Consider the following 26,423-nt stretch of genomic DNA (forward strand, 5'->3'; position numbering starts at 1 on the left):
CGGCTCTTGCAGAGGCTCCAGGAGTGTGGCGTTGGTGGTACGGTATTCAAGTGGTTCTCTTTCTTTTTAAGTGAACCACAGCAAACAATTTGGTCCCCTCCCTTTGCGGCTTCCACCCCCTCCATGAAGGTAGGTGTCCCTCAGGGATCGATCCTGAGCCCCACACTTTTTAATGTCTATATGGCTATCCTTGCGCTTTTAGCTGAGGCTCATGGCGCTAAAATAGTATCAAATGCTGATGATATGCAATTGCTGTTCACCTGTGAAAGGGTGCCGATTTTAGAGGTGGAGATTAAATCTGCTTGTCGAAGGTGTTCTGGTTTAGGCAGAACCAATTAAAGTGCAACCCAGAGAAATCGGAGATCATTTCTTCGGTCCCTAACCATGCGAAGCGTGGCGCCAGTGGTGGCCGCAGGATATGCCCCCCCCCCCCCCCCCGCAGCCTCTGTAAGCACTTTGAAGAACTTAGGAATCAAGCTAGATGCTAACTTATCTATGAAGGCTAGGATCCAAACAGTTGCCGGTACCTGCTTTGGCCTATTAAAAATGTTAAAGAACTTTATTCACCTGCTGCCAGTTAAGTACAGAAGACTAGTCCAAGCTCTGATTGTATCAAGGCTAGACTAAATCAACGTCTTGTACCTGGGCCTACCGGATTATCTATTAAACCGCCTGAAGGTGGCCAGAATGCATCGGCCAGAGCAATTCTCATGTTAGGACCCAGAGCGAGAATGTCTATCCATTTGAAGTCCCTGCACTGGCTGCCGGTCTGGAAGAGGATTCATTTTAAAGCTCTGGTCCTGGCTTTCAGGGCCCTACATGATACTGGAGCCGTATGTATCAGGAAAATGATTCAGCACTACGTGCCGCGAAGAGCCCTGAGCTCTTCATCGCAGCTTCTGATGACCACCCCTAAGTTTTCCCACTCCCGACTAGGCGGTCGCTCCTTTCAAGTCCTGGCCTCCCGTTTATGGAACTGTCTTCCATTGTCTCTCAGGCAGTTGCAAGATCTGCTTACCTTCAGGAAGCAGCTTAAAACTTGGCTTTTCCTACAATAGTACGGTTTTATGCTGCCTTCTGTTTTAGTGCTGATGTCTGTCTCAAGGTCTTTCAGCGCCGGGACACTCTGTGGAGTAGCTGTGCGCTTTATAAGTAACTATTTACATTACACTACTCTACCACATGCCACTCTATGATACTCTATTATATGACATCTACTCCACTCTACATCACTACACTCTATGACACTCTGCCACTTCATGCCTCCCCACGAAACTCGACTCTATTCCACTACATGCCACTCCACACCATTCCACTACACTTTACTTCACTCAATGCCACCCCACTGTACTCTACCGCCCTTTATACCACTCTACCACCCTTTATTCCACTCTACGACGCTCCATGCTACGCCACTTTACTCCATTCCACAACACTTTACTCTATGCTCCTCCACGAGACAACACTGCACCATGCTACTGTTAGCCAGTCTATGCCACTCCACTCAATGTAATTTCTGCTAAGCCACTCCAAGACACTCCATTCTACAATACTCTACTCTATGGCATTCCACTCTACACCCCTCCATTCCACGTCACTCCAATCAATTCTGCAACACTTTGCTCCACTCTATGCTGCCCTACTCTATTCTGCAATAGTTTACTCTACTGTACGCTGCATCACTCTACTCTGCGACAGTACCCTCTAATGTACACTGCAGCACTCTACTCTGGAACATTTACTCCACTCTACGCTGCACCACTCTACACTACACTACTCCACACTACGCCCTTCCACAACACTCTAGTCCACTCTACAACACTCTACTCCACAAACCTTTACTCCACTCTACACAACTTCCTCTCCAAACCACTCTACAACACCCCACTCTACGACACTAACTTTTAGCCATGCTGAAAAGCAGCCAGGCTGGTGTACAACACGGCTAAAACTTATTAGTAAAGCCAATAACTGTTGCATAGACGAGACCTACTGGCTTTGCCCAAGCTTGTCATATTGGTTTGAAAGATGTTGCATTAGGGCCTCTATCTCCTTCTATTGTTGGTGGCCACATCTGTTTAGGAGGGCATTAAATTTGCTAAATGCCACTATGCTGCAACTGACCTCACAATTTTTCTTCCCATCATCTCTGTTCTCTTACTCTCTTTTTCTGGTATGGATCCTGTAGACAAAGGGGTACCGGCTCTCTTTCTAGCAGTGGAGAGTATAAGAATCTGCTGGAGCATTACTCTTAATGTATGTTGGATCTCTTGTGGAGTGCTTACATTTCTTCTACACTCTACATGGGACTACCTTGGAAGAGAATGGATCATTAAAAGCAACCATGCCCTGATCTATGACACTTGGCAGCACAAGCAGACACAGGTTTTTCTTTTTGAGCAGGGAGCTAAGGCTCCAGCAGGAAACAGGATTTGGTCTACCCCTCCTTTAATTGTACCCGGTAAGTGTTAGCTTTCCCTTTTATTCCTGCTTCTTATACAAAGATATAATCAAACGGTGATGGTCGTGAGAGGTAGGACTCAATCACTCCTCTGGTGAGTCAATGTCCAAATCCAGCTACCCTTTTACATAACTTGCTGTTTCCAGTATTTTTCCATACTATTCTTCTTCAGAGAAGTGTTCTTTTTCTTGAGGTTCTGATGCTGTGGGAATCTACAGGTCTTAATATCCTTTGTCTACTACCTTGCTCTCTTATGCCCTAGCAGGAATACTAAACCCTTAAAGGGAGTCGCCAGACTCCATTTCTGATTTAAGTCAACGCTGTTTCCTCTCGACTTAGGAGTGCACATTGTTCTGTATGGAGTGCCTTTCTTTTCTGGCTTTAGCTGTCTGTTCCTTTAGGCTCCTTATCCTTCCCCCAAACTTGATCCCCTATAGGAGTCAAGTCAGATTTAGAAGGCTTATCCCCAAAGGTATCTTTATGTTTCGACCAGTCCAGTTTGGTCTGCGACTGCATCATGGCATTAGTGCCCATCCTTGTTCCTCTCTTACCTTAAAGGACCATGGAGAGAAACTCTTTGCAAGCCCTGCACCCCTTGGAATTCAGGTCATTTGGCATACAAAGGTTACAAACCTTGCATTTGTACTTTCGACGAATTTTGTGGTGTCAGCTAGGACAAAATCTAAAAGGATCCTTCCATCTCTCAGGAAAACCATCAATCCCCGACAGTACATTTCTCTGACCTCCGTGGTTGAAGCTCGATGGAAAAACCTGCATTTCCTCTGTGTTTTTTCCATCGTTTTCAGTGCCCTTCGATGCCCACTGAATTCCAAAATGGCAACCATGCATGGGGTCATTGTCAGCTGATGATTGAGGTCATAGGGGATTGGATACTCTCATCTACTGGTCGACGCCCAAGTCGAAAAACAAGAAAGAAAAAAAGAAATCTCCTGGACCCAACCAATATATGGCAGAATAAAGCACAGTATGTGAATCCAAAAAAGATTCATGCTGCAAAATAACAGCTATGAATGCGATCAAGAGGTTTGGGTTAGACAACTACTTTTGGGCCAAGCTACACTCAATTGCATTTGGTAGCTGCACTTCAGCAATGGCACCCACAAACAAAAAAAGATGCCATGCAGCTCCTAGCGTACATCAATTATGGCCTCAGTGGCCAAGGAACGTTAGTGTTTACATTTCCATTCCATATCCTGATCTGTATCACTCACCCACCTTTAATGATAATTAGACTAACCAATCATCTTACTAACGGCTGGGTGCCCGGCAAACAGAACGTCAGCATAATCAACCTAAAATATGTGTTATCTGGCATATTGAAAATCTGTGTCATCTGACCCAAGTCAGTCAAGGGGTGGGTGATGTTGTGAATGTGTTTGTCATCCATGGTTGTAAGGGACATATACAACAGTGGTGTTTAGGAAAAATCGACACAAACTGCATTTAAAGTATCAGACTGTAACACGCTGATAATGACAATTATCTTGTGTGAGAGCATGCTTCAACATGGTGACTTGTTTGATTCCTAACAATAACTTTTGACCTTTGTAAAAAGAGGAGCAGTAGCACTGATCGGAATATATCTACTTGCATTGACTGCTGAAAACCTGATTCAAAACACATTTTCAAAAACTTCCTATTCTGTAGATCAGACAAAACTCTTGCTTAGTCATTCATAACCAAGATGTTTAAGACGTTTCAGACTAGAAAAAACTGTAAAGCAGTTGGAAACCTACTGTCGCTTGGCATCGTCCTCTTCTATAGTGCTGTCCCATCTTTGCGACATCAACATACTCAGCTCCATATCTTCCTTTGTCAACTGGGGGTTGTTTTCCTCATCATCACTGTTCTGCAGGGTGCTGCAAGTCTCACTGAAGCGCTGCTGCTGTGAAGATAGCCGGGAACCATTTCCTTGGTAGCCGTCATCTTCCAAGCCAGCCAAAAGGTTTATTAAGGCTTGATCCTGACTGTTGTTCACTGCACATAGAATACAAACATACTATACACCTTAGCACATGCAGGATCTCTATCAGTAGCCACAGATAAAATGGCAAAGCCTTCCAAAAAGCGTGACATTTACGTCAAAAGGCCAAGAGAGGAACCTAGACGTGAAGTGCTTTCAACACAAGGTATTACAGAAAAAAAGAATGCAAGTAAGAATATGTGATCAGGATCATCTTAGGGACAAGCAGTCGGACACATCAACCATACATTAAAAACAAAGCAAGAAAGTAAACTGTCACCTGGCATCTTTCCAGCAGAGGTTACAATTGAACACTATGAAAAGCAAGAGAGTTGATTGCAAAGCTTAGAAAATGCAGAGAGCTCTTCGAAGAAACATGTCTGCATCTTACAAAAATAGTTGCTCCCTTCCCAAAGGCTTACAGCTCAGCTCCACCTCAACACCTGCACGAGGCCTCATGGTAACTCATCATTTCCTTGATTGATGTCCTTGCAACATGTAGATTTTATTCTTCTCTCAATCAGAAGCCATATCAGCGCACTGTCAAGAGTAGCTAGTCTTGCTGAGTTTGGCATGATCTTGATTTTTTTGGGGACCCAACGTTAATTAAATAATTGGCCCCTGCAAAAGATGCAAGTATCTCAACTCATCAAGCCTTCATGTAGCTGTGATGAAACCACCACACATTAAGAGCAAGATGTTACACCACCCTATTACTTAAGAAGCCAAGCGCGCAAAATGTGATCCTGACAAACTTTAGACATGTCAAAATACTCTACTGCGGTGAAGTCTCAGAATTTTGACCAGTCTCTCACACTGCAAACAATAGCTCTAAAAAATGAAATGATGTAATAAGCATTCTTGTCCCTGCCATGGTACAATAATCCTACTTATGAATGTCTTGAAAGAGCTACTTACTGTCAATGGCGAACAACCCTTACTGCATTTAATGCTACTTGGCTTGTCCAAGAGCTAAATTGCAGTTGGTTAGTACATCCTCCTAAGCATTGAAAGAGGGCATTGATTACTGATGGCACCAGCTTATGTGGTTTGCTTCCTTTTTTTCCATCCATTCCCACCAGCTGGAACTGGAATCCCTCTTATCACCTACCACTGATATCACGTGCGGTATTATTAACCTTCATCATGTAGTACATGATGCTGATGGCCCACAAGCTCAGCAGTCATGCAACTGTAAATCTCATACTTGATGGCGATACTGAGGTGAACAAAGCAAAACCAAAGGGGATGATGGACGGAGTGTTGAACATTGCAAGCACTCACCCGCAGTCAACTGATCTGGGTTTAATCCATCATCATTCTTTTGCTCACTCCGCCAACCCAGTTCAGACATGGCAATATACAAATCAGTCTGACCCTGTGCCTCATGGGAACAGTCCAGCCCGAACTGCCAAGCCATGTCTTCCCTGGACCGGAAACAAGCATCCTGGGACCGGTCTCGGGTTCATAACCCTCATCAGCCAGGCTATCTTGAATCCAGTGGCAAAGTGAGCAAGGGACCTACGTCTGGGCATACCCTGCCAACTTAGGGCGAACAAAGCAAAACCAAAGCGGATGATGGACGGAGTGTTAAATATTGCAAGCACTCACCCCAGTCAACTGATCTGGGTTTAAACCATCATCATTTTTTGAGGTGAACAAGAATGGTGCTATCATGACAACGTCATCTACATTTAAGGGTGGATTAACTTTAACGGTTTTTGTCTGAATAAAACAAAATGTGTGTTAATGCTACTAAGTGCCTTAGTACCTTGACCTCTCCGATTCATGTGGAGGTCAATACTTGGTCTGCCCACTGTCCAGAATGCAGCCAACAACTTTGAGATGTTTGATGTCATCTTGTCCGTTGTGCTTCAAATAAATGTGTCCACTAAGGTGGTACTTTAGGAACGACAGATCAAGCAGCAAACTTCCCATGCCTGTGCTGTTCTCACTGGACAATGAATCTCACAATATTACGTGACTCAAATATAGCAGTGGTTCTGACAGTCCAAAACCATACACCAACTACAGCTAGTACAGAATCAGGCAGCTTACTTTTCTATGCTGTGACATAGGACTTGTCTTTATCTGGAATGGAAAATAATGGACTGAAAAGCAGGGTGACTGATCACCAATTGCTGAGATTAAACATTCCTCACTTTACCTTGTTAAGTGTGATGGGTCTGTCCAAAAGTGGGTCTGGTGCGAACTGTGCTACAAACTCAAGCTGTACCCCACTGACAAAACCTATGTAGGTCAACACCGGAATGGGATTGCTTATGTTTCCATCTAGATGGGGTCGGGTCTGGCATGGCCTGTCCCTGTAGGAGCAGGCTCAAGACTAACTTGGATATGGCAGGTCTCGCTCCGTTGTGGCATAGTGGGTGCAAAATGATGGACTGGAATAAGGTCCAAGCGATCGCTGAGCTTCATTCAAGCATTTCTTTCCATTACCATGTTAGTTGAAATAAACACAATTGCTCCAATAATCCAACCATATATGTTAAAAAAAAGAAAATAGTAGGAGCAAAATTCAGTAATATTGATTTTCAGCTTAACTTTCCATCACAGTTGTTTAAGTGCATGTATAAAACAATTATCACCAAGATGAAAATACAAAATGTAAAACGTATTTAGAGAGCCAACACCTATATCTCAGAGCAAAGTTTTCATATACTCCGCTTCTGTCGCTGCCATCCAATCGTGGGGTCCAGAAAAGATTAACAATTTAAAGGATCTGCCAATGTAAAATGTTCACAGGACGTTGTAAAATTATGCCTCTAGCAACCAAAGTAAGGATCAAGAGTTTCCTAATGTTGCCAGCAAGAAAGCACGAGTAAAGAATTGGCTGAAAAACGATCCCCAGATAATTCATCATTTTCAATTTTGCCCTGAAGTAGGGCAATTGCTGTTTTGAAAAGTAATATGTATTAGTACAAGTACATATTCCTTAATGTTTTACTTTGCTCTTATAGTATAGGCCTGGGATAATACTTAATGTCAATCATCGACCCATATTATCGGCAGGGATGTCCCTCCCAAATCTCTTACATAAAAATATTATGTCAATGATGACACAGATGTAACCACTCACAGATCAGACAGGACAAAGAACGCAACGTTTGTCTATTCTCTCAGATGTTATGTTATTCGCATTTATATAATGCTAACCACCACCGCATGTCATTGCAGAGCATATATGCTAACAATGCTGCAATATCTTTCGTCTTCTACATTTGACCCACAATGTAAATAAACCTCAGTTATTTGTCTTCGTTGTTTTTCTATCCCTTTGTAGCTTCTGCAGCAGGATTTTTTAGTATAGCTACAGAAAATCTTTATTCAAAATATATTTTCATAAAAACCTGTTCTGCCCCAGTGCTCAATGTGTTTAAAAAAAAATAGAACTAAGGCCCATTTGACGCTTGGAGTGAGGGAGGCTGTCTTATCCTTGACCACTTATTCCACAACTACGACATCTTAACCTTTGATAACTGTAGACGGGAATTTCACTTACCACCAGAAGAACACTTTCACTATCTCCAACTTCAACATTGGGCACTCACCCCTCATATACGGGATAATGCTACTAGGAAGAAGACCGGGTTTGAAAAGTAGGTCCGAACAGTGGGTTCTATGAAAGGGGTGATATCCTTCCTCTACAATTATTTACTCTCCTCTACGCCGACAGCTCAACCGCGATACATGACCATGTGGGAAGGCCTGCTGCAACGGGACATACAAGATAAGAAATGGGTGGCGCTATGACCTGACATCTCGAAATTTAATCACTCCCTAGAAATCAGGGAAGCACATTTAAAAACTCTAATGGACTGGTACCTACACCCGGCCAAACTCAAATGAGTGTTCCCGAACTCGTCAGATAGGTGTTGGAGGGGCTGTGAGCTTCTAGGCGATTTCAAGCACATCTGGTGGGATTGTCCCACTATACGGCCCTTCTGGGAGGAAATCCTGGCTCAACTTAAAACTATGCTGGGATATCCTGGCGCAACCACCATGGAAGAAGTCCTCTTAGGTTTACGAGACCCCACTCTAGAGCACCAGACCAAGGGTGATAAATCCATCATGTGGATCTGTATAGGTGCAGCGAAAATAACACTAGCAAAAGCGTGGAAATGGAAGACCGCCCCCACCACCTCAGTCTGGCATGCACAACTTTGGAAAATCCCTTGCCTAGAAAGAATGGCGGACATATTCTGCGATGACAATAAAAGCTTTGAATATAAATGGGGTCCTCTGGTAGCCTTTTTCACGCGGGGCCTGTCGCTGGCGGTATGCCCCTCGACCGTTAGAGACATGCATCTCTTTCAGTTCTAGCACCCTAAACTTCTACCTAGCCACACACCCAGCCATCATCTGTAGAGTCACCACCACACACCTTGTTAGTGGGAGGGGAAGGGTGTAGGGAATCATTTTAGTCGCTTTTCTACTTTCTTGGTTTTGCCTTTGGAGCACCTTCCCGGTTGGAAGGATGGAGCATAAATTTGCCACGGCATTAGAGGCTGACACTGTTTAGAGGAGGGAAGGACTCATTCAGCCTCCAAACTGTTTCAAATTGTACAAATCAATATAGAAGGTCTCCTCTCCACAGATGGGCACATCAGCCAGTGGATGGTGCTCCTCGGCCATGCTTTCTTGCACTATGTCATACTGTTATATATGATTCTGATGCTCCTGTATCTGTAACGTTACTAGTGTGTTTGTACCAAAATGTCAATAAACATACGTTTTACAAAAAAAATAGAAAGTGTTGGCCCCCAAAAACGTTTGTAGGAGGCTGAGCTTGCAGCGGGTGTGTGACGTAGGGGGAGGAAGAGTTGATACTTCCTTACATTCCTCTCCTGAAAGAAGGCCTCATAGCTCAACCTTCAGCCTGGCCAGAGCAGCCTTTCTTTTATTTCCATCATGGGTAGTGGAAGCAGAATTAGGTCTGCCATAACTAGAAATGGGAAGTTTTAACTATTGGTTGTTTTCTTTCTGAGGACTGCTCAGCTGCCTCCTAGTTGTTTGTTAATTCAAGGAACTTCAGATCGTGTTCAGGACACTGTGGGAGATCGCAAAGAGTCATGATCCTCAGAAAAAGATGCTGGTTTTTCAGAATCATTAAATAGGTTTAGAAAAGGATGTCATCTCACAAGTTGGAAGGGGGGTATCATGGGCATCCTTTCTAAATTTGGAACCAATATACTTAGTATCAATTGTTTCGGACAGTAATTTTGGTCAGAAAACACTGAAATGTTTCAGACTCCCAAGTTGGGGGTGGTAACAGACTTGCACAGTTATGATGTCCAACTTGGATGTCGGGTGGTAACATCACACTCCAACACATGATCATTTTGCCTTTGCTGATCATGGTGACGGCTTCAGGAGGAGTAGGCAGTGGTTCAGGGGACCCCTGAAAATTCTCAGTGAAGGTTTTCAAAATGGAAAACATTTCTTTTTTAAATCAAGTGCTTTGTTTACAAAATTAGGTGGTTTAAAAAAAATGAAAAGATTTTTCTTTTTGAAAAACATTCACACGGATGGTGGTCTGCAGTCTCTTGCAGACCAGCATCCCTGTGAAGGTAAGCTAATCAGAGGGATCCGCAATTTATGACCATCCGAATGAATATTTATTCGGATGGCAGTGACGTCATTGCCTTCTGATCTATCAATAAAGAAAAAGTTCCTGGCCAAGGCAACTTCAATGCCGAAATGTTCAAGTCAGACTCTGAAATATCATCAAGATCCTCCAACCGCTGTTTTCATTATTTAGGTGAGAAAGAAAGTACCAGATGACTGAAACCAAGGCCTCATTGTCATGATTCCCAAGAAGGGAGCATTATTCAACTTTAACAACTTGCGATGGATCACCCTTCTGTCAATCCTGAGTAAAACCTTGGTGAAAATCATTATACAGCGCATTTCTGATGCCGTGTGCAAGCAGTTAAAAAAAGAACGGCTGGGTTCCGCGGGGACAGAGCTTGTGTTGATCAGATTCTTACTTTACGCAACCTCATGGCGTAATGCACAGTATGACAGAGACAACTATTCATCGACTTCATTGATTTTGGAAAAGCGTTTGACAGTATCCACCATGGCGTATACTGAGAGACTACGGAATACAACAGACAATAGTTCTCCTTATCTGGAGCATCTATTATAATTTTACATGCAAGGTGGGAGATAGAGAGTATAGCTTCCAAGTCAAGACTGGTGTGAGAGGAATGCAGATGTCAGTGTTGCTCTTTAAGGTACTCATCGACTGGGTGATGCAATGCACAAAATAAGAGCCAGTTAGAGTCACCAGATGGGCCTTATTCTCTACAATAGAGGACCTTGACTATGTGGATGATCTTGCTTTGCTCTCTTGCACATACACCAGCATATTCAAGAAAAGTCGCCTCGTCTCAACATCCATGCACTGCAAGAAAGCCTTAAGATCAACATGAAAAAATCTGAAGTTATGCCATTCAACATCCTAAACCAATCACCAAACAAGGTGTATGGAGAGGACCTAGCCATGGCTGAAGAGTTCACTTACCTAGGCAGCATTATCAGACATGATGGAGGGGCACATAGTGACATCAAGAATAGACTGAACAAAGCCTGAAATGCCTTTAAGATGCTGAGTAATATGTGGAGGTCAGCTCGGTAGAGCACCAACACTAAGCGGAATCTTTACAAAGCTGCATTCTGTTCACACTGTTTTATGGATCAGAGCACTGGCAGAGGATGAAAAGTAACATCACCAAACTGTCAATTTTCCACACCAGTAACCAGAGAAGAATTTTGCTAATTTTCTGGCTGCAAATACACTCCAACAAGGAACTGCTGACCAGATGCAAGCAATAGAGCATAGACACCATCATTATGAGAAAATGAAGGAGATGGATAGGACACACCATCAGAAGAGAAGAAGACTGCATCACACGAATGGCATTTCACTGGTCCACAGAAGGCAAACTGAAGAGAGGCAAGACAAAGAACATAAGGCAGCGAAATGAAGAAACAGAAATCAAGACCCTGAACCACAGCTGGGGTACTGTACAAAAACTTGCAAAAGAAAGACCAAAGTAGAGGTCCATCGCTGCTGTCCTACATGCAAGTCGGCATAACGGGAGTAAGTAATTAATATTCATTACGCAGGTCATCCTGTGAGCCCATCCTACATTATTTTAAGAACCAACCTATTAGTACCTTGATTGCTTCAGAAAATAATTTATTGGTCACAAAATGTTGGTGTACAAACAAATTGCGATCATTTTTTCCAACCAGTACATTCATACGTCTGTCCCATAATCTCCAGCTAAATGGGACTTCAATTCAGTCAGCAGCAGCATTTTGCTAAGCCAACTTCATTATGGTAAAACTGGAAAACAAGTACATTTATATTAACTCAAATCAGAAGAATAGTTTATTCTTACTGAAATGTTTTATCAATAATGTACTCATAGTGAAACTGTACAGAGGAACCAAATTCACAGTTTGAACTACTTAAATTAATTCAACCAAGACTGGAGCTTAGTTAATATCCAATCCAACACTATATCCTTCCTAAATGCCATCACTTTGACACATAATAATTTGGTAAGCGCTTTATACACGAAGCAGACAAACGGGGATTACTAGTCATACTAGAGTGGCTGTCTTCACAAAACCAAAAGTCATTTGAAATAAACATTTACTGAGCCATCACACAAGGATCCCAAGAATCAATGATCAGTAAAAATACAAAGCAGATAAACAAATAATGAGAAGAAAATGTCATGAACTTAGATATCCTTGGAAGTTTCGTGAATTGAAAGCAACAAAGGGCCTACTATGAAAAGGGAGGATTTTCTAGCTAGCAGGTCTTAAAGCATCAACAAGAGACTCGACTCAGTTGCAAAATATTCTACACGTGACATTGTTCAATACTATAGAAGGAGCCAGACCCCATCCAATATTTAAAAACTATATGCACAAGTTACTTACATGTGTAACGATATATCTGTAAGAGACATTAGTTAGTGATAGATTCCTTACCTTAGAATATCCCCAGGCGTCAGATTGGATCCGGAAAGTTTTCGTCAGCAGTACCCTTGCGCGTCGGTAGGCGTCGTCGTGCAACTAGGCGTACATCGCTGGCGTCGCAGTCGCCGAGATGTCGTCGGAGCTAATTAGACGCACCCACGCTCGCTGGCGTCAGTTCTGTACATGGACTTTCCGCGCCAGGAACGCAGAGCCATGCCAGAGACCGACTACTGGTGCAATAGAGCTAGGGCCCTGAAGGAATGACCTCAACCCTAGAGAACAGTTTGCAGAACGGGGAGGATGGGCGGTCGGTAAGGAATCGATCACTAATTAATGTCTCTTACAGATATATCATTACACGAGTAAGTAACTTGTGCATCTGAATGTGACACGTTAGTGATAGATTCCTTACCTTAGAATACATACCCAAGCAATACCAACCCCGGAGGAGGGTCTGCAAAATGAAATCACACCAGAAAGTCACGGAGAACCGACCGGCCAAAGAAGCAGTCTCTCCGGACTTGACTGTCAAGGCAATAGTGCTTAGTGAAAGTATGCAGCGAGGCCCACGTAGCTGCCTGACAGATATCTTGCAGTCGGACACCGCGTCCTAATGCTGTAGTAGCTGCTGTCGCCCTGGTAGAGTGGGTGCGCATTTTGCTTTTTAGCCAGAAAGTAACAGGCTTTAATGCACAAGACAACCGATCGGGAGATAGTCCGCTTGTGCACAGCCCGACCTTTCTTGGCACCCACGTAGCCAACAAAGAGCTGGTCATCCACCAGGAACTGCTGTGTGCGGTTGAGATAGCATGAAAACGCACGTTTTGGGTCCAGACGGTGGAGCCTCTCTTGAAGGATGCGGAAAGAAAGTGGGCTAAGTGACAGTCTGCCTGAGATGAAAGGCAGTGACTACTTTCGGTAGAAAGGAGGGACGTGGTAGAAGCACAACCTTATCCCGATGAATCGCCAGGAAGGAATATGCTACTTACCAGTATGCATCTGTTCTTGGCATGTAGAGCTGCAGATCTATACACTGTGCATAGATCGCCATCTGGTTTTGGGCCCGGATGTTTGCAGTTTGTTTTTCCTGTTGGAAAGTCTTTGGAAATCACGAGTTCGGTGACTCCTCATCTGGTTCGTATTGCGCATGGGCTTCGGCTCCATCCTCAGATTGTTTTTCGCCAGTAGGGAAAGATGGAGCGTAGTAGTAACAGTAAAGAAACCCATGTGTATTGTATCTAAATAAGATAAGACTGGAACGGATACAGGTAGCCGGGGAGGTAGGTGGGCGTGTATAGATCGGCAGCTCTACATGCCAAGAACAGATGTATACTGGTAAGTAGCATATTCCGTTCGAGGCATATGAGCTGCAGATTAAACACTGTGCATAGATTATATAGCAGTACCCAACCCTAGCGGCAACCACCGGCATTCGTTGCAGTTGTTTGAAACAGTGTCTTTAGTACAGCTTGGCCCACACTAGCTTGTTGCTTGGTTTGCACATCTACACAGTAATGTTTTGTGAAGGTGCGCGGTGTTGACCATGTAGCTGCTTTGCAGATGTCATCTAGTGGTATGTTCCCTAGGAAAGCAAGAGTAGCCCCTATTTTCCTTGTAGAGTGGGCTTTAGGGGGAACAGATAGCGTTCGTTTTGCTTTGTGGTAGCAAATCTGTATGCATTTTACAATCCACCTAGCTATCCCTGATTTAGAAATAGGGTTGCCTTTGTGTGGTGGGGAGAAGGAGACAAATAGCGGTTTGGTTTTCCTGAGAGGTTGTGTTCTTTGGATGTAGTAAAGTAAAGCCCTTTTAAAATCAGTGTGTGTAAGGCTCTTTCCGCAACTGTTTGGGGTTGCGAGAAAAAGACTGGTAATTCTACCGACTGATTTAGATGGAATGGAGAAATTACCTTGGGTAGAAATTTGGGATTGGTGCGGAGTACAACCTTGTTGTGATGCATCTGAAGAAAAGGTTCCTGTATAGTGAGTGCCTGTATTTCACTAACTCTTCTGAGGTAAGTGATGGCCACTAGGAAAGCTGTTTTCCATGTGAGAAATTGCAGCTCATATTTATGTAATGGTTCGAAAGGGGGTCCCATTAACCGCGTGAGGACTATATTTAAGTTCCAAACCGGTGAGGGTGGCACTCTGGGTGGAATTACTCTTTTGAGGCCTTCCATAAAGGCTTTGATGACAGGCACTTTGAAAAGTGAGAGGTGCTGTCTATTCTGTAAATAAGAAGCAATTGCAGCGAGGTGTAAACGAATGGAAGTATATGATAGGTTACACCTTTGTAAATAGAGTAAATAGCATATAATGTGCTGTATGGATACATTTAATGGATTGATTGCGTTGTTGTGGCAGTAAACAACAAATCTTTTCCACTTTGCTGCATAGCACGCCCTAGTAGTAGGGTGTCTACCTTCCCTGATAATGTTCATGCAATCAGGGGGAAGGTTAAGGTATCCAAATTCTAGGACCTCAGGAGCCAGATCGCAAGGTTGAGCTGAGCTGGGTTCGGGTGCCTGATCTCTCCATGGTTCTGGGTTAGGAGGCATGGTGAGAGGCGTAGCTTTTGGTGTGGTACTACTGAGAGTTCCAGGAGTGTGGTGTACCACGGTTGTCTGGCCCATGTTGGAGCTACTAGGATCAGAGTTAGGGAATGCTGTTGTAGCATTCGCACCACTAATGGAATTAGTGGGAGAGGTGGAAAAGCGTATGCAAATTTGTTTGACCAGTTCATCCCTATCGCATTGCCTTTGGACAATGGGTGTGGATATCTGGCGGCGAAGCTTGGGCATCTTTTGTTTTCGTGGGTGGCGAATAGGTCTATGTGTGGATGCCCCCACTTCTGAAAGAACAGGGGAAGAACTTGTGGGTGAAGTTCCCACTCGTGGATCTGATGTGTCTGTCTGCTGAGCAGATCTGCCACGGTGTTTTGTACGCCTGGGACGTGTTGGGCTAGGAGAAAAATCTTTTGTGGAATTGCCCATCTCCATATGCTCTGTGCTAACAGAGAGCTGTGGAAAGTGTGTGCCCCCCTGTTTTTGAATGTAGTACATGGCAGTCATGTTGTCTGTGCGAATGAGGACTGCCTTGCCTGAAATCTGCGCTTGGAAGGATTTTAGGGCGAGGAAGATCGCCAGTTACTCCAGATGGTTGATGTGGAGTAACTTCTGTTGCGGCGTCCATGTGCCCTGTGCTGTGAGATGTAACAGATGAGCTCCCCGGCCGGAGAGCGATGCATCTGCTGTTAGGATTATTTGTGGGACCGGGTCCAGGAACGGTCGACCTCTGGACAGGTTTGTGGTGTTCCACCACTGCAGAGAGCGATGGGTGCGACCGTCTACCAACACCAGATCTGTCAGTTGTCCCTGGGCCTGGTTCCACTGGCGCGCCAGGCACTCTTGGAGTGGACGCATTTGGAGTCTTCCATGAGGCACTATAAAGATGCAAGAGGCCATCATCCCTATGAGCTGCATAAACACTCTTGCTGGGAGAGAGTGTTGACATAGGAATTTTTGACGCAGAGCCTGTATTTTTGCAATCCTGACAGGATTGGGATAGGGTATGGCTTTTGAGGTGTCTATGGTGGCTCCGAGATATTGTTTTGTGCGTGATGGTACCAGGTGGGATTTTTGATGGTTCACCGTGAAACCTAGCTGGTGAAGTAGTTGGACCGTAGCGGCGGTATGTTGCACACATTGTTGGTAGGATGCGGCTTTTATCAGCCAATCGTCCAGATAGGGGAAGACGTGAATGTGCTGTCTTCTGAGGTGTGCAGCCACTACTGACAGGCACTTGGTGAAAACCCTTGGTGCTGTTGTTACCCCGAACGGGAGCACCTTGAACTGGTAGTGTTGTCCGTCCACCACAAACCTGAGGTACTTTCTGTGAGACTGGTGTACTGGGATGTGAAAGTACGCGTCTTTCAAGTCCAGAGTGGTGAGAAAATCGTTCTGGGAGAGAAGTGGAAGAACCTGTTGAAGGGTGACCATGTGAAAATGGTCTGAATGAACGTAGGTGTTTAGAGCTCTGAGATCTAAGATAGGTCGTAGGGTCTCGTCCGTCTTTGGAATTAGTAAGTACAGGGAGTAGACCCCTAAATTTTGTTGATTTATGGGGACCTGCTCTATTGCTCCTTTTTGCAGGAGGGAGATCACCTCTTGTGTTAGTAGCGCAGTATGTTCTTGCGACATAGGGCGCTGCCTGGGTGGAATGTTAGGGGGTGTAGATGTTAATTCTAGGCAATACCCTGACTGAATAATTTGTGTCACCCATCTGTCTGAGGTGATTGTCTCCCAGACGTGAAGGAAATGTTGTAGTCTGCCTCCGACCGGAGTGGAATGGTCTGGAGGGAGCGGGGGGGAAGTAATTGGGCAGGAGGTGTGGCAGAGCGAGCGGTATTTGTTTTGCCTCTGCCCTTATTATTGCCTCTGTATCCGCCTCTTTGATAACCTTTCGTGAAGGTAGATTGAGGAGGGGATTTATAGGACGTGGATGCACTGTCCGAGGAGTAGCCTCTGCCGGTGCCCCGAAAGGAAGAACGGCGAAAGGAGCGCCTGGGAGTCTGTGTTTGTATGGCTCCCATAGATTTCGCCGTGTCTGTATCTTTTTTCATTTTTTCGAGGGCTTCGTCTACTTTAGGGCCAAATAGATGATCTTGGTCGAAAGGGTGATTTAATATAGAGGCTTGTACCTCTGGTTTAAACCCGGAAACCCTGAGCCAGGCATGGCGACGGAGAAGGACACTGGTGTTTATGGCCCTGGAGGCTGCATCTGCTGCATCTAGGGCACATCGTATCGAGGTATTGGTTATTGTTTTTCCCTCTTGAATAAGTTTGTTAGCCCTAGTCTTGTACTTTTCAGGGAGATGGTGCATGATGGTCTCTAGCTCATCATAATGCGCCCTGTCGTATCGGGCCAACAGTGCTTGCGTATTGGCAATACGCCAGATATTGGCCATACGCCAGATATTGGCCGCTTGTGACGCAGTGCGCTTCCCTGACGCATATAGGAGCTTGGACTCTGTCAGGTGGGGGCGCCTCGCCTGACGCCTGAGAATTTGAGCGCTTCCTAGCTGTAGATACCACTAAGGAGTCTAATGGTGCAGGGCCTTTAATGTAAGAAGGGTCTGTGGGGGCGGCTTTGTATTTCTTCTCTATCCGAGGGTTTAGGACCCTGGCCCTGACTGGGTCTTTAAAAACCTCAGGGGCATGTTTAATTACGCCCTTTAACATAGGTAGAATGGCAGTGGACCTATGTGTATCGTCAAAGGTGTCTAGGAGAAAATCCTCCTCCACTGGGTCGGTATGTAACTCCACCCCGTGGTAGTGTGCCGCCCGTTGTAACAAATGGTGATAAACCAAGGAATCTTCAGGAGGGGATGGCCTAGATGGATAAAGGTCATCCTGTGGGACATCTGGGATGTCCGGATTGTTATAATCATCCCATGGGTCTGGAGATCCAGTAGGGGTGGAATCTTGTGGCACATCTGCTGGATCATAGTAAGGGTCCCCCAAATCGTCTGGGACAGGAGACAAGGTGGGGGAACGATGAGGTGGAGGGGGAGGAGGTGGAGAGGGAGGAGGTGGAGAGGGTGGAGGAGGAGGAGGTGGGGAAGGCACCCTGAAAGGAGAGGTAGCAATGTCCTTTCTCTTTGGAGGTGGAGGTGGAGCTGGCTTGTCCAAGGGTCTCTTTTTTGAAGACAATGTCAAGTGTCCAGTCTTTGGATCCTTGGTGAGGGTTTTTTGCAAAGGATCCGGTGTGAAAAGCTCCTGTGACACTGGTTGTTCGGTCGGCGCCGAAGGTTTCGGGGCCGACGGCTTTTTAGGTTTGTCGAAGCCGTGCTTCCTTGGAACCTCCGTTTTTTTGGTCGGTGCCGAAGAAGGTCTCGGCACGGGAGTGTCGGTGCCGAGGGTCTTGTGATGTTTGGTCGGCACCGGAGGGGCAGGTTTCGACCCCGAAGGCTTCGAGGCCGGGTTCGATGTAGAGGTGGAGGCCGATTTTTTCTTCGATGCCGAAGGGTGTTTCTCGGCACCGGTGGTCGGCTGGCTCGAGCCCGAGCTGCCGGAAGGTTTAATAGGCTTCTTTACCGGGCCCGAAGGTGGGGTGTGAGAAGCAGTGTCCTTGGTCTTGCCTAGGCCTAGAGGCGAAGGTGTGACCGAAGCCTTTTTCGGTATTGGCATGGACGTGGGAGGGGGAATTGTACTCACGACCCGCTGCGCCAGAGTGATGTCCTCCACATCTGAGTCGTCGGCCTCGGAAGCGCTGACGAGGTCGTCGTCCTCCTGTTCGAAGTCCTGCTGTCCCGGAGCTTCGACGTCGTCCCCGAAGATGTCGACTGGAGCGGAGGTCGAGGAGTGCGCCATGTTGCGTCTAGCCCATCGATCTCGAATGGTCTTCTTTGAGCGAAAAGACTTGCAGGCGGAACAGTCTCGGGCCTCGTGTTCTGGGGAGAGGCAGAGGTTGCACACCTCATGGAGATCGGTGTGGGGAAACTTGGACCCACATCGAGGGCACTTCTTGAAGGGAGTTCTTTCCATCAGCCGAGACCGGAGCCGGAATAGACCCGAAGGCCGCCGTCGACCACCGGAATCGAAGAAGTGCCGAAGAGAAGATGAGTAAGATGATTTATATCTTTGAAGAAGCTCGATGAGCGAGGATTTGTGCGTCGTTCGGTGAACTGGGAAGTTCGGAACCGGAGCGCGAAGTATTACATCCGAGCCCGATGGCGGAAAAAAACAATCTGAGGATGGAGCCGAAGCCCATGCGCAATACGAACCAGAGGAGGAGTCACCGAACTCGTGACTTCCAAAGACTTTCCAACAGGAAAAACAAACTGCAAACATCTGGGCCCAACACCAGATGGCGATCTATGCACAGTGTATAATCTGCAGCTCATACGCCTCGAACAGGAGGTTTACATCAAAGAGCCTGAAGCTCACTCACACGCCTGGCGAAGGTGATGGCCACCAGGAAGACAGTTTTTAAAGTTAGTAACCTCAAAGGACAGTTATGAAGAGGCTCAAAGGGAGCGCACATTAAGTATGTGAGAACCAGGTTCAAGTCCCACTGAGGCATCACAAAAGGAATAGGAGGGAAAAGGTGAGTAATGCCTTAGAGAAATCTATTGACAACAGGGGACTTGAAAAGAGAGGGCTGATCAGGCAGCCTGAGAAAGGCTGAAAGAGCAGAAAGGTAGCCCTTGATAGTGCCCAGAGCAGAGCCCTGCTGAGCCAAAGAGAGAAGGAATAATAAGACCTCAGAAAGAGGGGCAGAAGGGGATGTACAGCTTTCGCTGTGCACCATGCCACAAATATTTTCCACCGGCAGGCATATACAGTTTTAGTCGAGGGATGCCTGGCTGCCAGAATCACATTACAGACTTCAGGAGGCAAGTCAAATGGAATCAACTGTCGCCGCTCAATCTCGATGCAAGGAGGTGGAGGCTGGACAGGTTTGGGTGGAGGACCATCCCCTGGTGCAGCAACAGGAGATACTCCCGAAGAGGCAGTCGGATTGGGGGATCCACGCTCATACTGAGTAATGAATATGCTACTTACCAGTATGCATCTGTTCTTGGCATGTAGGGCTGCTGACATTCAAATCTGTGCATAGATCGCCACCTAGTGTTGGGTCCGGATGTTTGCACGTTGTTGTCCTGGAAGAGTCTTCGAAGTATCACGAGATAGGTGACTCCTCCCCTGGACCACAGTGCGCATGGGCATCCTCTCCATCCTTAGATTGTTTTTCGCCATTGTGGCAGTGATGGAGTAGATATAGAAAGTGATGACCATGCTATACAGTAATTCTGAGAGCTGCAGCCGCTACAGGCGCCGGGGAGGAGGGTGGGCGATATGAATGTCAGCAGCCCTACATGCCAAGAACAGATGCATACTGGTAAGTAGCATATTCAGTTCGAGGCATGTGGGCTGCTGAATTCATATCTGTGCATAGAATACATAGCAGTTCCTCCATTAGCGGCGGCTACCCGTGCCGGCTGCAGCAGTCTGAAAAAGAGTTTTGAGAACAGCCTGTCCTACAGCTGCCTGCTGTTTTGAGTGTACATCTACACAGTAGTGTTTGGTAAATGTATGTATAGTGGACCATGTGGCTGCTCTACATATTTCCTGTAAAGGAATGTTTCCTAGGAAAGCCATGGACGCCCCTAACTTTCGTGTTGAGTGGGCTCGTGGGGGAATCGTTAATGTGCGTTTAGCTTTTTGATAGCAAATTTGAATACATTTAACGATCCATCTGGCTATCCCTGCTTTGGAAATGGCGTTGCCCTTGTGTTGTGGAGAAAAGGCAACGAAAAGTTGTTTTGCTTTCCTAAAGTCCTTAGTTCTGTCTATATAGTACATGAGGGCCCTCTTCACATCTAGTGTATGGAGCATTCTCTCTGCGACATTTTGTGGATTTTGAAAGAAAACAGGCAGTTCAATAGTTTGATTCATGTGGAACTGCGATATCACTTTGGGCATGAATTTGGGGTTGGTACGTAGTACAACCCTGTTTGCGTGAACCTGTATGAATGGCTCTTGAATGGTTAGTGCCTGGAGTTCACTAACTCTTCTTAATGAAGTGATTGTCACTAAGAAAGCTACTTTCCAGGTGAGGAATTGAATCTCACATGAATGGAGAGGTTCAAAGGGTGGACCCATTAATCTGGTGAGGACCAAATTGAGGTTCCACACCGGTGCCGGTGGGTGTCTTGGGGGAATTACTCGTTTGAGTCCCTCCAAGAAGGCTTTGATGGCAGGCACTTTGAATAAAGAGAGGTGCTGCCTGTTTTGGAGATAGGCTGCTATCGCGGTTAAATGGATACGTATTGAGTTGTATGCCAGATTGCATCGGTATAGGCGTAGGAGGTAACAGATGATGTTTTGAATGGATGCGCCCAGCGGGTTAATGTCATTGTTGTTGCAGTAAATGACAAACCTTTTCCATTTAGCCGCATAGCAAGCTCTGGTAGTGGGTCTCCTGGCCTCCTTGATGATATCCATACAGTCAGGTGGCAGGTTTAGATAAGCCAAACTCTAAGACTTCAGGAGCCAGATTGCCAGGTTCAGCTGTTGCGGATCTGGGTGCTGAATCTCGCCATGGTTCTGCGTTAAAAGTGCGGGTTTGATCCGCAGCCTTTGATGCGGCACCACGGAAAGTTCTAGAAAGGTGGTGTACCATGGTTGGCGCGCCCATGTGGGAGCAACTAGGATGAGTGTCAGTGAGTGTTGTCGCAGTTTGCGTGCCACTAGAGGTATTAGTGGCGCTGGGGGAAAAGCGTACGCAAATCTGCCGGACCAGTTCATCCATATCGCATTGCCCTGTGACTGTGGATGTGGGAACCTGGCGGCAAAGCTTTGGCATTTTGCGTTTGTTTGTGGCGAATAGGTCTATCTCTGGATGACCCCACTGTTGGAAGTACGGTTGGAGAACTGACGGATGTAGCTCCCACTCGTGCATCTGGTGGCTGTGTCTGCTGAGCAGAACCGCTATCTGGTTGTCCTTGCCGGGGAGGTGTTCCGCCATGAGGAATATGTTCCTCTGAATGGCCCACTTCCACATGCTCTGAGCCAGATGAGACAACTGTGGAGAGTGTGTTCCTCCCTGCTTCTGTATGTAGTACATGGCAGTCATGTTGTCCGTCCGGATCAACACGACTTTGTTGCACAAGTGTACTTTGAATGCCTTCATGGCTAGGAAGATTGCCATCAGTTCCAGAACGTTGATGTGAATCTTCTTTTGTTGCGTTGTCCATAGTCCCTGCACTGTGTAAGTGAGTACATGAGCTCCCCAACCCTGGAGAGAGGCGTCCGCTGTCAGTATTATTTGTGGAACAGGCTCTTGGAACGGTCGGCCCTTGCAAAGGTTTTGTGGATTCCACCAATGCAGAGAGTTGTATGCCCGACCGCTCACCAACACTAGGTCTTTTAATTGCCCGTGAGTCTGATTCCATTTACGTGCCAAGCACTCCTGAAGCGGGCGCATATGTAGTCTCGCGTGCGGGACTATGAAAATGCAGGAGGCCATCATGCCTATCAACTGCATGAACACTCGCGCAGGAAGGGAGTGTTGAGGTTTGAACGTTGAGATCAGCAGTTGTATGCTGTTGATCCTCACTAAATTTGGCTGAGCTGTGGCTGCCAGAGTGTTTATGGTCGCGCCCAGGTACTGTTGTACGTGTGCGGGTTGGAGATGTGAGTTTGGGTAATTCAGTGAGAATCCCAGACTGTGAAGAAGGTGAATGGTGAGAGACATGTGGCTGGCACATTGCTGGGCTGACTTTGCCTGAACAAGCCAGTCGTCCAGGTAAGGGAAGACGTGAATGTGTTGTCTCCGTAGATGTGCCGCCACTGTTGCTAGGCACTTGGTAAAGACCCTGGGTGCTGTTGTTACTCCGAAGGGGAGAACTTTGAACTGATAGTGAGGGCCTTGAATAGTGAACCTGAGATATTTTCTGTGTGAAGGGTGTATAGGTATGTGGAAATACGCATCTTTTAGGTCCAGTGTGGCTAGGAAGTCTCCCTGACTGAGTAGCGGGAGAACCTGCTGTAGGGTGAGCATATGGAAATGCTCTGAGAGAATGTATTGGTTGAGGGGTCTCAGGTCTAGTATAGGTCTGAGCGACCCGTCCTTTTTTGGGATTAAGGAGTACAGAGAGTACACCCCTGTCCCCTGCTGGTTGACGGGCACGACCTCTATTGCACCTTTTTGCAGCATACTTAGCACTTCCTGCTGCAATAATGCCAAGTGCTCTACGGACATAGGACGGTGCTTTGGCGGTATGTTGGGTGGAGTGGACGTTAATTCGAGACAGTAACCGTGTTGGATAATGTCCCTGACCCACCTGTCTGTGGTGATGGTTTTCCACGCTGACAGGAACCGTTGGAGTCTCCCCCCGACAGGTGTTATGTGGTCGGGGGCAGGGAGAGGGCGTCACTGTTTGTTTTTGGGGGAGGACCTGGTGTTGCCGTAACCGCGTCCTCTGCCCTTGGTGCTGGAGCCACAATAGCCACCTCTGTTGGTTTTATCATAGGTACTTTGTGTGCCCCCTTTAGTGTACTGCTGCTGTGACCCCTGACCTCTAGCTGCTCCTCTATTCCCGGGGCGACGAAAGGAGCCACTACGAAACTGCCGCGTCTGCAGAGCCCCCATTGATTTCGTACTGTCAGTGTCTTTTTTAATTTTCTCGAGGGTAGTGTCAACTTCAGGGTTGACCGGTTGATTCAGGATATTGTTCTGAATCTCTGGCTTGAAGCCTGAGATTCTCAACCATGCATGCCGTCTCAACATGACGCTTGTGTTGATTGCCCTCGCCGCTGTGTCGGCTGCATCCAGTGCGCACTTGATGGATGCATTGGTAAGGAGTTGTCCCTCTCTAACGAGGATCTCCGCTGCCTCTTTATATTCATCTGGCAAATGTTGGAGTAGTGATTCGAGTGTGTCGTAATGGGACCTATCATAACGGGCCAGGAGTGCCTGTGTGTTGGCAATGCGCCAGATGTTCGCTGCTTTCACTGCAATCCGTTTGCCTGATGTTTCCAGCACTTTGGACTCCTTGTCCGGGGGAGGAGCATCACCTGTTGTTTGTGAGTGGGCTCTCTTGCGAGCATTAGCAACCACCTTGGAGTCCAAAGGTAACTGACCCCTAATGTACATAGGTTCTCCGGGTGCAGGCTTGTACTTTTTTTCAATCCTGGGGTTTAGCACCCGTGCCCTGGTTGTGTCCTTAAAAATGTCTTTGGCAGGTTTGAGAACCCCTTTTAACATGGGCAGAGTCTTGACAGTTCTTTCGGAAGAGGGGAAAGTGTCCACCAAGAAGTCTTCTTCGACAGTGTCAGAATGGAGTTCTACTCCATGATTGGCAGCAGCCCGTTCTATGAGGGCATTAAAAGCAGCAGTGTCCTCTGTGGGAGATGTCTTTACGTTATAAAGCTGCGTGTCATGGGTATCTGGTGCGGTACCCTGGTCTGTGGGGTCATCCCATGCCTGATCTGGGTCTTGCAGGTGATCATCAGGATCGATATCCCCAGGGTAGGTGGTATCATCCCCTACATAGTCCTCTACTGCGTCCGCCTCTGAAGGCGTAGGAGAAAAGGACGGTGGATCCTGATGGAAGGGTTGAAAGTGTTCATGAAGCACTGGCTCTGACCCTGCCGGCAATTTGTGTTTGAGAGGAATTTTATAGGAGTCCAATCCCCTCTCTGGCGTGATTTTCCGCTTGCGGAGCATCAACCTGCCAGTGTTGGCGTCGATAAATTGTGGCTGTGAAGGCTCGAGATCTGTTTGTCCAGTGGATGGGGACTGTGTCTGGTGGACACGTGTCCGAATCTCGAACAGTTTCGGCGCCGTGGGCGGCGGCAACCCAAACGTGATGTTGGTCGGCGCCGAGGATGCTTTGGAAGCCTTGTGCGTGTCGGGACCCGACGTAGAGTGGAGGGCTGCCCGTTCTCTGATGCGTTGCAACGATGCCGAGACCTGTTGCACGGTGAACGCAGATGGCTCTTTGGAACCGGTCGGCACCTTGGAGGTAGGCGTCGAAGCGGCCCCCGACTTCTTTGCAGTCATGGGGTCATCGATCCGAAGGGAGGTATCGACGCTTGTTGGAGTCGATGACTTGGCCGGCGCCGCCGTCTTAGACGTCGACGTAGATGGGGTGGCCACCTTGACTTTGGTGGTTGGGGCCGATATCTTCGGTGCCAGAGGCCGAGGCGCCTTGTGGGGTCCGAGGGCCTTCTTCTTCGGCTCGGCAACCGTATCCTCTGCGGTGAGCTCGGCACCGAAATCCCTTTTTGCGCGGTCGGAGCCGATGACCTTTGCCGGCGTCGAAGGAGTGGAGGGTTTCGAGGCCTTCGAGCCGATCACAACCAGTTTCACTTTCGGTTTCGATGGAACTGGTGCGATGGATGGTTTCGGTTTCGCTGAAGGGAATCCAGTCTTTGACAATAATGGCTCTTGCGAAACGTTCGAGGCCGGGCCTGAAGGCGGGGCCGAAGAACCGTGAGATTGATCTCGGGTAAGGCCCGAAGGCGATCCCTCGACCTGAGCCTCATGACGACGTATTTTGTCAGCCTCCGTATCGACGGGTTGGCCTAGCTCCTCGCTGGAGCTATCTTCCTCGGCCCCAAAGGCTTCATCGTAGTCTCCTACCTCGTCGATGACTTCTTCTCTCTGAAAGATCACCTCATCGTCGTCTTCCGATCAGGAATCGTGTTCGGAAGCGGGGCTGGAGTCTACTTCTTCCACGCTCTCGGCGTCCTCGACTTCGGTGCTAAAGATGTTGGCCGGGGCAGGCGCCGATTGCTGCGCCTCTAATCTCGCTGCCCGTCGATTCCGGAGAGTCTTCTTTGATCGGAATCGGGCACAGGCCATACATTTCGACTCATCGTGATCCGGTGAGAGACATTTGTTGCATACCGGGTGGACGTCGATGTGTGGGTATTTCGCGTGGCATAAAGGACACCTTTTGAACGGAGTCCTTGATTCCATCGTCGAGCGAAGTTCGATGTTCGGACCAAGCGGATCCGAAAGGCTGGAAGAAGGTGCTAAAGCACTAAAGAAACTCTTCGATACCGAACTGGAACAGTACCGACGATAACTAAAGGCCTTTTGGCCTTAAACTGAAATTTCCTAACTTGAGCTAAGATAAGCACATCCGAACCCAATGGCGGAAAAAAACAATCTAAGGATGGAGAGGATGCCCATGCGCACTGTGGTCCAGGGGAGGAGTCACCTATCTCGTGATACTTCGAAGACTCTTCCAGGACAACAACGTGCAAACATCCGGACCCAACACTAGGCGGCGATCTATGCACAGATATGAATTCAGCAGCCCACATGCCTCGAACCTCTGGATACCAAACTCTTTGAGCCCAGTCAGGTGCCACAAGAATGACTTGGGCCCGGTCGCGTCAAATCTTCTTCAGCACTCTGGGAAGAAGTGGTATAGGTGGAAAGG

General features: G+C 47.0%; 1 protein-coding gene across 2 annotated transcripts in view; it reads right to left on the reverse strand.

Annotated features, from left to right (window-relative positions):
* REV3L (REV3 like, DNA directed polymerase zeta catalytic subunit) overlaps positions 1-26,423 on the reverse strand; it is a 1,079,635-nt gene that overhangs the window by 472,225 nt on the left and 580,987 nt on the right. For both annotated transcript variants that reach the window (XM_085612140.1, XM_085612139.1), the window contains exon 11: positions 4,219-4,459. In XM_085612140.1, the coding sequence (XP_085468266.1) occupies positions 4,219-4,459 (241 nt within the window). The remainder of the gene's footprint in view (positions 1-4,218; positions 4,460-26,423) is intronic.

Source organism: Triturus cristatus, chromosome 6, assembly GCF_964204655.1.
Source record: "Triturus cristatus chromosome 6, aTriCri1.1, whole genome shotgun sequence".
Taxonomy (NCBI): Eukaryota; Metazoa; Chordata; class Amphibia; order Caudata; family Salamandridae; genus Triturus; species Triturus cristatus.